The sequence below is a fragment of the Ranitomeya imitator genome, chromosome 3 (assembly GCF_032444005.1).
Source record: "Ranitomeya imitator isolate aRanImi1 chromosome 3, aRanImi1.pri, whole genome shotgun sequence".
Lineage (NCBI taxonomy): Eukaryota > Metazoa > Chordata > Amphibia > Anura > Dendrobatidae > Ranitomeya > Ranitomeya imitator.
In genome coordinates, this window is record NC_091284.1 from 766,775,170 (window position 1) to 766,789,124 (window position 13,955).

Consider the following 13,955-nt stretch of genomic DNA (forward strand, 5'->3'; position numbering starts at 1 on the left):
ACAAAACAGCCCCTTCTCCAATCTCAGAAGCATCAACCTCGACCTGGAACGGAAGTGAAACATCTGGTTGACACAACACAGGGGCAGAAGAAAAACAACGCTTCAACTCTTGAAAAGCTTCCACAGCAGCAGAAGACCAATTGACCACATCAGCACCTTTCTTGGTCAAATCGCTCAATGGTTTAGCAATACTAGAAAAATTGCAGATGAAGCGACGATAAAAAATAGCAAAGCCCAGGAACTTTTGCAGACTCTTCAGAGATGTTGGCTGAGTCCAATCATAAATGGCCTGAACTTTAACAGGGTCCATCTCGATAGTAGAAGGGGAAAAGATGAACCCCAAAAATGAAACCTTCTGAACACCAAAGAGACACTTTGATCCCTTCACAAACAAAGAATTAGCGCGCAGGACCTGAAACACCGTTCTGACCTGCTTCACATGAGACTCCCAATCATCCGAGAAGATCAAAATGTCATCTAAGTACACAATCAGGAATTTATCCAGGTACTCTGGGAAGATGTCATGCATAAAGGACTGAAACACTGATGGAGCATTGGCAAGTCCGAATGGCATTACTAGATACTCAAAATGGCCCTCGGGCGTATTAAATGCAGTTTTCCACTCATCGCCTCGCTTAATACGCACAAGATTATACGCACCACGAAGATCTATCTTGGTGAACCAACTAGCCCCCTTAATCCGAGCAAACAAATCAGATAACAATGGCAAGGGGTACTGAAATTTAACCGTGATCTTATTTAGAAGGCGGTAATCTATACAAGGTCTCAGTGAACCATCCTTCTTGGCTACAAAAAAGAACCCTGCTCCTAATGGTGACGATGACGGGCGAATATGCCCCTTCTCCAAAGACTCCTTCACATAACTCCGCATAGCGGCGTGCTCAGGCACAGATAAATTAAACAGTCGACCTTTTGGGAATTTACTACCAGGAATCAAATCGATTGCACAATCACAATCCCTATGCGGAGGTAGGGTATCGGACTTGGGCTCATCAAATAAATCCCGGTAATCAGACAAGAACTCAGGAACCTCAGAAGGGGTGGGTGACGAAATAGTCAGAAATGGGACATCAACATGTACCCCCTGACAACCCCAGCTGGACACAGACATGGATTTCCAATCTAATACTGGATTATGGACTTGTAGCCATGGCAACCCCAACACGACCACATCATGCAGATTATGCAACACCAGAAAGCGAATAACCTCCTGATGTGCAGGAGCCATGCACATGGTCAGCTGGGTCCAGTACTGAGGCTTATTCTTGGCCAAAGGCGTAGCATCAATTCCTCTCAATGGAATAGGACACTGCAAGGGCTCCAAGAAAAACCCACAACGCCTAGCATACTCCAAGTCCATCAAATTCAGAGCAGCGCCTGAGTCCACAAATGCCATGACAGAATACGATGACAAAGAGCAGATCAAGGTAACAGACAGAAGAAATTTTGACTGTACCGTACCAATGGTACCTAGCGAACCGCTTAGTGCGCTTAGGACAATCAGAGATAGCATGAGTGGAATCACCACAGTAGAAACACAGCCCATTCAGACGTCTGTGTTCTTGCCGTTCAACTCTGGTCAAAGTCCTATCGCACTGCATAGGCTCAGGTTTAAGCTCAGGTAATACCGCCAAATGGTGCACAGATTTACACTCGCGCAAGCGTCGACCGATCTGAATGGCCAAAGACATAGACTCATTCAGACCAGCAGGCATAGGAAATCCCACCATGACATCCTTAAAGGGAACCTGTCACCTGAATTTGGCGGGACCAGTTTTTGGTCATATGGGCGGAGTTTTCAGTTTGATTCACCCTTTCCTTACCCGCTGGCTGCATGCTGGCCGAAATATTGGATTGAAGTTCATTCTCTGTCCTCCGTAGTACACGCCTGCGTAAGGCAAGATTACCTTGCGCAGGCGTGTACTACGGAGGACAGAGAATGAACTTCAAGGAAAGGGTGAATCAAACACCTGAAAACTCCGCCCATATGACCCAAAACTGGTCCCGCCAAATTCAGGTGACAGGTTCCCTTTAAGGGCTTCAGAGAGACCTTTTCTGAAAATAGCTGCGAGCGCACCTTCATTCCACTGAGTGAGTACGGACCACTTTCTAAATTTCTGACAATATACCTCTATTTCATCCTGACCCTGACACAGAGCCAGCAAATTCTTCTCTGCCTGATCCACAGAATTAGGCTCATCGTACAGCAATCCGAGCGCCAGGAAAAACGCATCGATATTACTTAATGCAGGATCTCCTGACGCAAGAGAAAATGCCCAGTCCTGAGGGTCGCCACGCAAAAAAGAAATAACGATCCTAACTTGTTGAACTGGGTCACCAGAGGAGCGAGGTTTCAAAGCCAGAAATAGTTTACAATTATTTTTGAAACTCAGAAATTTAGTTCTATCTCCAAAAAACAAATCAGGAATAGGAATTCTCGGTTCTAACATAGAATTCTGAACCACAAAGTCTTGAATACTTTGTACTCTTTCCGTGAGCTGATCCACACATGAAGACAGACCTTTAATGTCCATTGCTACACCTGTGTCCTGAACCACCCAAATGTCTAGGGGAAAAAAAAGGCAAAACACAGTGCAGAGAAAAAAAAATGGTCTCAGAACTTCTTTTTTCCCTCTATTGAGAATCATTAGTACTTTAGGCCTCCAGTACTGTTATGAAAGGTAATTCAGTACCACAATGGACATAGAGGTCAGCGCACATACTGTGACCTGGCAATAACCCAAAAAACAAGAACGAGCTCTGAGACGTGGGAACTCTGTTGACCGCAATCCCTAATCCTCTCCAACCACACTAAAGGCAGCCGTGGATTGCGCCTAACGCTCCCTATGCAACTCGGCACAGCCTGAGAAACTAGCTAGCCTGACGATAGAAAATAAGCCTACCTTGCCTCAGAGAAATACCCCAAAGGAAAAGGCAGCCCCCACATATAATGACTGTGAGTTAAGATGAAAAGACAAACGTAGAGATGAAATAGATTTAGCAAAGTGAGGCCCAACTTTCTGAACAGAGCGAGGATAAGAAAGGTAACTTTGCAGTCAACACAAAACCCTACAAAAACCACGCAAAGGGGGCAAAAAGAGCCTCCGTACCGAACTAACGGCACGGAGGTACACCCTCTGCGTCCCAGAGCTTCCAGCAAGCAGGAAAAAACAAATTGACAAGCTGAACAGAAAAAAAACAGCAAACAAATAGCAAAGAGGAACTTAGCTATGCAGAGCAGCAGGCCACAGGAACGATCCAGGAGGAAACAGGTCCAATACTAGAACATTGACTGGAGGCCAGGATCAAAGCACTAGGTGGAGTTAAATAGAGCAGTACCTAACGACTTCACCACATCACCTGAGGAAGGAAACTCAGAAGCCGCAGTACCACTTTCCTCCACCAACGGAAGCTCACAGAGAGAATCAGCCGAAGTACCACTTGTGACCACAGGATGGAGCTCTGCCACAGAATTCACAACAGGTAGCACTGTGTATATGTTATGCATGTTAGCGCTATAAAGCAATAGCCTAGAGGAAGCGTGAGTTAGAACCGAAGAACCTAGCGTCTCTGATGCTTTCTGCTATTCTCCCTGCTAATATATTGTTTTCACATGGATTATTGTTAATAAAGAAGAAAAGCGCTGTTGTTGGGTACCTTTTTTCATTTTTGCTTGTACAGTATACCTAGCTCTTCTATATGCAAAATTTGTCCACCACAGTTCGTTTATATAATAGACTACTAATCTCCTGGCTCTCCTTTATGTTAGACCTTCACCTTCCAATTTTCTATACATGGCAGCCCACTCCTCTTACTTGTCAGATAACTACTTCCTCAGGTTTTGTACATGTCACACTTCTACTTCCCCGTCTCTTCTACATGCCACACTTCTACTTCCTCGTTTTTTCTACATGCCACACTTCCACTTCCCCATCTCCTCTGCATGCCGCACTTCTACTTCCCCGTCTCTTGTACATGCCATTCTTCTACTTTCCCATCTCTTCTACATCCCACACTTCTACTTCCCCGTCTCTTCTAGATGCCACACTTTTACTTCCCCGTCTCTTTTACATGCCACACTTCTACTTCCCTGTCTCCTCTACATGCCACACTTTTACTTCCCCGTCTTCTACATGCCACACGTCTACTTCCCCATCTTTTCTAGATGCCAAACGTTTACTTCCCTGTCTCCTCTACATTCCACCCTTCTACTTCCCTGTCTCCTCTACATGCCACACTTCTACTTCCCCGTCTCTTCTACATGACACACTTCTACTTCCCCGTCTCTTCTACATGCCACACTTCTACTTCCCCGTCTCTTCTACATGTCACACTTCTACTTCCCCGTCTCCTCTACATGCCACACTTCTACTTCCCCATCTCTTCTACATGTCACACTTTTACTTCCCCGTCTCTTGTACATGCCACCCTTCTACTTCCCCGTCTCTTCTACATTCCACACTTCTACTTCCCCGCCTCTTGTACATGCCACCCTTATACTTCCCCGTCTCTTCTATGTGTCACACTTCTACTTCTCCATCTCTTCTACATGCCACACTTTTACTTCCCTGTCTCTTCTACATGCGACACTTCTAATTCCCCATCTCCTCTACATGCCACACTTCTACTTCCCCTTCTCTTGTACATGCCACACTTCTACTTCCCCTTCTCTTCTATGTGTCACACTTCTACTTCCCCATCTCCTCTACATGCCACACTTCTACTTCCCCGTCTCTTGTACATGCCACCCTTTTACTTACCTGTCTCTTCTACTTGCCACACTTTTACTTCCCCGACTCTTGTACATGCCACCCTTCTACTTCCCTGTCTCCTCTACATGCCACACTTCTATTTCCTACTTCCCTGTCTCTTGTACATGCCACACTTCTACTTCCCCGTCTCCTCTACATGCCACACTTCTACTTCCCCGTCTCTTGTACATGCCACCCTTCTACTTCCCCATGTCTTCTACATGCCACCCTTCTACTTCCTTGTCTTTTCTATATGCCGCACTACTACTTCCCTGTTTCTTCTACATGCCACACTAGTACTTTTATGTGTGGTACTACTTCTTCCCCAGCACTTTTCCATGTCACACTACTATTTTCCAAGCTGTTGTACTTTACATTACCCCTTCCCCAGCTCTTCTAAATGCCATAATACTTCACCATAATTTCTTCATATCACATTACTACTTTCCCAGCACTTCTACATGCCACGCTGCTATTTCCCAAGCACTTTTACATACCACACTGCTACTTCAACATAGCTTTTACATGCCACACTACTACATACCCATCGCTTATGCACGTTAAGCCACTCTTTATACATGTCAGGCTATATGTCACTCTACTATGTCCTCATCTCTGATTTATGACGGAATAACACATCCCCAGCTCTTCAATATGCTAAATAACTATTTGCCACATTCTTCTGCATGCTACACTACTACATTCCTACTAATTTTCCTGCTCATTTATATGCCTAATAAGCCTGTCCACTAGAAAATATAGCCAAAAATAAATACATCAATATAAACCTTTATTGAGAATATACAAAAAATCATTAATAAAAAGGCTATAGTGATGGCAATAATGCACAATATATTTGGCCTATTGGCTACTACATATTATATATTTATCCTCTTTGTATTTTTGCTAAATTTATTACTATCTACAATTTTTTCCTCTCCTTCTACTGCTTATGTGTTGCCCTTAGTGATAGCTCACTGTGCCTTTTTATTAATGATTTTTTGTATATACTCAATAAAGATTTATATTGATTGATTTATTTTTGGCTTTATTTTCTTGTCAATAGACTTATTATTGCCACTTTACATAGCTGCACTTATATATATGTTGCAATATAAGTGCTTTTGATATTTTATTTATTTAAATGGCACTCTGTTGTTTATCTGATGGTAGGTTATATATTCCATATGCCTTCCAACTATTTGCCAAGTTCTTTGTGCTAGATGACATGGCTACACACTTACTGTATGTGTATGAATTGCTATCTCACCCATGACCCTAAGAAAAGGGTCCCCAAAACAATTATCAAATGAGAAGTGATGCCATGGATAAGACATGTATGGTATGTCATATCGTTGGTCTATTGCATTGAAAAAGGTTGCTGAAGAGATTTTCAGTTCTTCACTTCTGGGTTTTATAGGTGTTACAGACAATATAGTTGAAGAAGCATTTGCCAAACACAGAATAACTGAACTGGTCTTCCAAAATCATATTCAATATAACAGAACAATCAATCAATAATATTAAATAAATGTTATCTGCAGTGCAATAGTTATCTGTTACAATAGAAGCTGAGAATTAAAGTCTGAATTATGTGACACATTATTTTTCCCAGGTGATGTCCTGCTGAGTATAAATGGCATTGACCTGACCAACCTGAGCCATAGTGAAGCAGTGGCTATGCTCAAAGCCAGCGCCGCTTCCTCAGTCATTACTCTTAAGGCCCTTGAAGTGGAGGTCCTAGAAGAACAAACCCAAGTAAACGAAGAAATGAGCACAATCAGTGAAAATGAATATGATGCAAGCTGGTCTCCATCATGGGTCATGTGGCTTGGACTCCCCAGGTAGATGGTAGTATTGTCATGTGAAAGCGCCATTCTTTCTCTACAGTGAGGCCTCAAGCATGCAGTTTGTACATGACATGATATGCTAAATATGGCTGATTATTAGCCAATTTGTGAAATTTCTTTTTAATGTTTAATGAGGGTTCTCCAGTGTAGATAAGTTATCACGCATTAACTGAATGGGTGATATGTATTTATTAATTTGTGCCAACTAGAGAAGAGCTGATCGATTCACGAGACTCTGGTCCAGCGTCTAGGTCAGTGGTATCTGGCGGCTAGACGGAAGTCTCGAAATTTCTTACCTTCCGGCGTCCCCGACACAGTATTTGATTTGTTAGGGCTGATACAATCTCATGTGTGTAACATGATGCACAGATAACATCTCACCCTAGCTAATCAGAAGCCACGCTGGGGATGCCGGAAGGTAAGATATTTGCGTTACTCCCATCTAACGACAGGTACCATTGACCTGGGCCGGAGTCAAGTGAAGAAATTTGCTAATTTCTAGTGTTAATATAACTCACTCTTAAATCAGCTCCATTTTGCACATATCTACCCCCTAAGAATGACTGTCCAGGCTCTATTTACCCACCAGTTATATTGGAAAAATCCTCTAGTAGTTCAAAAGTCCATGGTCGATCATACGCAGTGCGGTCTCTCTCAGCTGGCTTCTTGCTCTGGGACATATCTGGAACACTGCTTCTACTGTATGGGATAGCCTCCTTCATCACCGTGCTGAGAGCTGATACCAAAAATCAATGATGTGCCGGTCTTCTAACTAAGCAAAGTAGTGTACTGTAGGATAGGCTGTATACAGAGGGCTGAAAGGAGAGAGAGCTGTGGGAGGATGGGGGCTCTCTATTCAGGCTTACAGGGGGCTGAGAGGAGAGATATACTGCAGGATTGGCTGTATACAGGAAGCTGAGAGAACAGATGCTTCTGGATGGGGCTCTGTGTACAGGGGCTGAGAAGAGAGATATACTATACTGTGGATTATATGCAGTGGATTGAGATGAGCGTTATACTGCAGGATGGGGCTCTGTGCACAGAGGATTGAGAGGAGAGATATGCTGTGCAGTGGCACTCTGTATACAGGGTGCTAAGAGGAGAGATTTACTGCAGGATGGGCCTCTATATACAAATGGCTGAGAGGAGAGATATACTGCACGATGGCACTCTGTATACATGGTGCTAAGAGGAGAGATATACTGCAGGACAGGGCTCTATATATAAGTGGCTGAGAGGAGAGATATACTGCAGAATGCACTGCAAACAGGAGCTGAGAGGAGAGATATATTGCAAGATGGGGCTCTGTATTTAGGGAGCTGAGAGGAAAGATATACAACAGAGTGGGCTGTAAACATTGGGCTGAGAGGAATAATATACTTAAAGGTGGGCTGTATTCAGGGGATTGAGATGAGAGTTAAACTGTAGGAAGGGGCTCTCTATACAGAGGGCTGTGAGGAGAGATATACTGCAGGAAGGAGCTCTGTCTACAGGGAGCAGAAAGGAGAAATATACTGTTGGTTCAGAGGAGGGAAATACTGCCAGGCTACAGTTGGGACCTTCTCTGTGAGCGGTTGCTTTTTCTCCTCATGCAGTTCTGTGGCATATTCCCAGATGAAGGGAAAAATTATTACTCTATATTACAGGCTCATAACTTTGAAATGGAGGGGCACTGAAGAACAAGGTAAAGCTATTCCAGAATCAGTGGAGCAGGGAGGTACTCAGTCAGTTTAAATTAAAAAGTGAAGGGTTGACTTTAAGTAAGAATCCATCAATCAGCTGATTTTGAGGAGAATATGTAACTGTTATGTCTCTTTTATTAAGCTTCTCTATTTTCATTTATGATTGTATGAAAGTTTAGCTCTTTGGTGTGGACTGTGGCAATACATAGGCTGAAAGGATTTCCGTAAAAGATAGATAAATGTGTTACAAACCCCTGGCAAAACTGAGCTAGTCTCATTTTCAGCCAGCAATGAGGAAGGACAGATGGCCTTTAAGAATAAACGTCAGTTTAATTTTTATTCTGTAAATAAATGGTGCACATGAAAATAAGAAGCATAATATATCTTATCAGAGAATTTTTATTCTTTCACCTCTTAGATCGATTTTTTACTCGCAATTCATGGATAAAATCTGTTTTGTGAACCCAAATTTTCCCATTACTGAGATAGGAAATGGAATTTGGTACTTTTAAAATTCAATGGAGACGGGAGGTGGGAAAAGAAGGGAGGAGCTAGAGGTAGACGGACATTCTCCTGAAGCGACAGTTACAGTTCTCCATAGAACTTTATGAGCACCAACTGTCATCTCCTATCTCAGTAATTGGAAAATATGTCTGTGTTTACCCATGAATTCAGAATGTTCAAAAATAATTGATCAGTCCAGGAGGAGGAAGAAGGGGATTTGCATAATAAGATATATTGCAACGTCTGATATTTCCACAAGTACTATTGATTTACGAAAGAAAATAAGTAAAGTTATGGTTTCTCTTTAAAAGCAAAATGGTGAACATTTTTTAATGAACCCCAATTTCCAAAAATTTTGTAAACCAAAATACTTGTATTTAGGTTTTAAAAAAATAAATAAAAAAGTAAAAATGCCCATGAAGATGTCTGCATCATGATAAAAACTTTTTTTTTACGATCTGGAAGTCTGTGTGCTTCTCCAAGTAATATGGATTTTGCTGTTAAACAGCACACCAGATGGTTAGACTTGGTCTTGCAAGTGGAAATTTTCAAACAAGATAATACAGCAGCACTCTGTAAGGGCTAGCAAGTATCCAAACACTGAATAGATGAAATTTGAATTGAATTACTGCCATATAAAATACTAGCTATTGAACCCGTTCTACGCCCGGGTGGCGAGCATTTATATTGGTATATGGTCTCCATCCTGGTATGTGCTGCTCCATCCTGCGCCCCCATCCTGTCATGTGCTGCTCCCATCCTGCGCCCCCGTTCTGTCATGTGCTGCTCCCATCCTGCGCCTCCATTCTGTCATTTGCTGCTCCCATCCTGTCATTTGCTGCTCCCATCCTGCGCCCGTTCTGTCATTTGCTGCTCCCATCCTGCGTCCCCGTTCTGTCATTTGCTGCTGCCATCCTGCGCCCGTTCTGTCATGTGCTGCTGCCATCCTGCGCCCGTTCTGTCATGTGCTGCTGCCATCCTGCGCCCGTTCTGTCATGTGCTGCTGCCATCCTGCGCCCGTTCTGTCATGTGCTGCTGCCATCCTGCGCCCGTTCTGTCATGTGCTGCTGCCATCCTGCGCCCGTTCTGTCATGTGCTGCTGCCATCCTGCGCCCGTTCTGTCATGTGCTGCTGCCATCCTGCGCCCGTTCTGTCATGTGCTGCTGCCATCCTGCACCTGTTCTGTCATGTGCTGCTGCCATCCTGCGCCCGTTCTGTCATGTGCTGCTGCCATCCTGCGCCCGTTCTGTCATGTGCTGCTCCCATCCTGCGCCCGTTCTGTCATGTGCTGCTGCCATCCTGCGCCCGTTCTGTCATGTGCTGCTGCCATCCTGCGCCCGTTCTGTCATGTGCTGCTGCCATCCTTCGCCCGTTCTGTCATGTGCTGCTTCCATCCTTCGCCCGTTCTGTCATGTGCTGCTGCCATCCTGCGCCCGTTCTGTCATGTGCTGCGGCCATCCTGCGCCCGTTCTGTCATGTGCTGCTGCCATCCTGCGCCCGTTCTGTCATGTGTTGCGGCCATCCTGCGCCCGTTCTGTCATGTGCTGCTGCCATCCTGCGCCCGTTCTGTCAAGTGCTGCGGCCATCCTGCGCCCGTTCTGACATGTGCTGCTGCCATCCTGCGCCCGTTCTGTCATGTGCTGCTGCCATCCTGCGCCCGTTCTGTCATGTGCTGCTGCCATCCTGCGCCCGTTCTGTCATGTGCTGCTGCCATCCTGCGCCCGTTCTGTCATGTGCTGCTGCCATCCTGCGCCCGTTCTGTCATGTGCTGCTGCCATCCTGCGCCCGTTCTGTCATGTGCTGCTGCCATCCTGCGCCCGTTCTGTCATGTGCTGCTGCCATCCTGCGCCCGTTCTGTCATGTGCTGCTGCCATCCTGCGCCCGTTCTGTCATGTGCTGCTGCCATCCTGCGCCCGTTCTGTCATGTGCTGCTGCCATCCTGCGCCCGTTCTGTCATGTGCTGCTGCCATCCTGCGCCCGTTCTGTCATGTGCTGCTGCCATCCTGCGCCCGTTCTGTCATGTGCTGCGGCCATCCTGCGCCCATTCTGTCATGTGCTGCGGCCATCCTGCGCCCGTTCTGTCATGTGCTGCTCCCATCCTGCGCCCGTTCTGTCATGTGCTGCGGCTATCCTGCGCCCGTTCTGTCATGTGCTGCCGCCATCCTGCGCCCGTTCTGTCATGTGCTGCGGCCATCCTGCGCCCGTTCTGTCATGTGCTGCGGCCATCCTGCGCCCGTTCTGTCATGTGCTGCTGCCATCCTGCGCCTGTTCTGTCATGTGCTGCTCCCATCCTGTGCCACCATTGTATTATATGCCCCCCGCTCCAGTGTGTATGCCCCCGAATGCTGCTGCTATATAAAAAAAAAAAAATACCATACTCACCTATCGTCCGGCTCCACTGCAGGTATGTCTTCAAGAAAATGGCGCCGGAAAGCGGGGACTGCGCAGGCGCCGATTCCGGCAGCAGGAATCGGCGCCTGTGCAGTCCGCGCTTTCCGGCGCCATTTTCTTGAAGACACACCTGCAGTGGAGCCGGAGTGTGTCTTCAAGAAAATGGCGCCGGAAAGCGCGGACTGCGCAGGCGCTGATTCCGGCAGCAGGAATCGGCGCCTGCGCAGTCCGCGCCCTCCGGAGCCGGGAGCAGAGGAGCCGGGAGACGGAGCCGCAAGCAGCGCTGGAACCGGGAAAGGTGAGTATACTTACCCTCCCTCCTGGCGGTCCCTGACTCTCCGGTGGAGATCGCGGTATGCGTTCAGTGCTTACGCATACCGCGATCTCCCGGGAGCGTCGCTCTGTGAGGCCCGACTGCGCCGGCGCTTGGCAAGTCTATAGAGGCTTCGGACAGAGTGACGCTCCCAGCGTTATATTATAGATATTTATAAAAATGAAGGTACTTAGTGCATAAATTGGTCAAATAACATATACCCATCAACCATGGAAAGGTGACCTTTCTCTGATGGGACCCTAAACCAAATATCAAACGTGCCTCTCCTGGACTAGAAGCCTACAAATGTAAGGGTCAGGTAGAATCCAGCATTGATTACAAACTAGGCTTATGTGAGGAGTGCACAGTCAGAAATGGAGGCAGTCACAACCTCCAATGGCAAACTAAAAATTGACCAGCACCTCCGAACAGTATACAGCAAGTGTGAACTGGTGCAAGCTGCCATGAGTGAGTAATATACAAACAAGATAATACAATGCTGGATCCTACTTGTCCTACTTGTCCCGCTAGGTTACATGGATTTTTGTCCTCCCTCCATTAACATTTGGGAGCAGGCGGATGGACATTGTATTAGATGGGGTCTCTAAAATACATTGTTGACTGAAGTCCTTTGGACTGGTATTTCATATTGTACTGAGTGCCACCTGTATTGGTGTCCTTTTTTACCCCATCTTTTAAATCTTGTCTGTTTATATATGTTTGACTGTTTGTTTCAATTAAGGCTGTTATAAGATTTTTACCTTAAACTCCCATGTTTCCCCTTTTTGAGCATATTGTCCCTTAAATTTGTAGGCTTGTAGCTCGGAAGAGGCACGTTTGATAAATATTAGGTTTAAGCTCCCATCAGATGTGGTTAGATGGCTTTTAATAATTGTAATAATTTTATCTCTATAGAACCAACATATTCCACAGGGGACTTGTACAGACAATAAAAGACATAACAATAATCACATAAATCAACAGATACAGGAGGAGTGAGGGCCCTGCTCGCAGGCTTACAATCTATGAGGAAACAGGGGAGACACGAAAGGTGGATGGTAACAATTGCTTTCATTGTACGGTCCAGCCATCAATGTAATAAAGAGTGTTCATGTAATACTGCGTGAACCAATAACCAACCAGTATGTGTAAAAGTGCAGACATAGAGGGCTATTAAATGCATAAAGGTATGAGAACAGATGATACGAAGGTCCTGGTTTTGAAGAAAATTTTACATTGACAAGATAGAGATAGTTAGATAAATATGTTGAGGCGGTAGGCCAGTCTCAAGAAATGCATTTTTAGGCCATGCTTAAAACTGTGGCTATTGGGGATTAATCAAATCCTGTCCTGGGTAGTGCATTCCGAGCAAGAAGTTTTGGAGATGGGAGTGGAAGGTTTGGATCATTGAGGATGTTAATCTTAGGTCATTAGCAGAATGGAGGGCATGGGAAGGGTGGAAGACTGAGACAAGGGAGGAAATGTATGATGGTGCTGAACTGTGGAGCACTTTGTGGGTGAGAGTGATAAGTTTATATTGAGCTCTGGAGTGGATGGGTAACCAGTGCAATGACTGCCACTGGGTAGAGGCATCGGTATAATGGTTGGTGAGGAATATGATCTTGGCTGCTGCATTCAGGAGAGATTCGAGAGGGGAGATTTTAGTAAGAGGGAGACCGATTAGTAGAGAGTTATAATAGTCCGGACAAGAATGAATAAGAGAAACAGTAAGAGCTTTTGCAGAGTCGAAAGTAAGAAAAGGTCGAATTTAGAAATGTTTTTGAGGTGTAGATGACAAGAGCAAGCCAGTGATTGGATGTGGGGAGTGAATAAATGATCTGAATCAATTATGACCCCAAGACAGCAGGCATGCTGCCAAAATTATCCGTGCCAGCTATATGTGTGGATATTATTGGAAGGACTTCCTTTTTCCTCATATGTCTCTCTGCAATATCCATGGAGCGACCCACAGGACACATTGCACGATTTTGACTTCATTATGGACTAACCTACGATGTTTTACTGGCATAGAGATATTTATGTATACCTTTTCTCTGTGTAACCATGTACATATGTTGTTTATCTATGATACGTATATCTGTGGACTGCTCCCGTTTATTATATACCTCCTTTTTGCATTGCTTGCTTTTTGGTCACCTGATTCTCTGGCACGCCTCCTTATGGCCGTGCGCATCGCCTTGTGTGCGGTGGGCTTTGGCGTGTGGACAGGTGCCCTTCATGTCCGGTGCGGTGTGCCTCCCCGGCCCCCGTACTCGGCTGGGCGCCGGGTCTTCCCGTCGGACTTCTCCGCCGCAATGCGCATGCGCCGACAGCGCTATTCGGATTGGCAGTTCCCGGACATGTGACCGGGGTTAGGGAGGTTATAGACAGGTCCTATCTCACTGCACTACACTTCCCCTTGAGGAAGCGGCGTGTGTACGCC

General features: G+C 45.6%; 1 protein-coding gene across 3 annotated transcripts in view; it reads left to right on the plus strand.

The window, feature by feature from the left end:
- LNX2 (ligand of numb-protein X 2) overlaps positions 1-13,955 on the plus strand; it is a 217,254-nt gene that overhangs the window by 183,707 nt on the left and 19,592 nt on the right. For all 3 annotated transcript variants that reach the window (XM_069759035.1, XM_069759036.1, XM_069759037.1), the window contains exon 8: positions 6,388-6,616. In XM_069759035.1, coding sequence (XP_069615136.1) covers positions 6,388-6,616 — 229 coding nt within the window. The remainder of the gene's footprint in view (positions 1-6,387; positions 6,617-13,955) is intronic.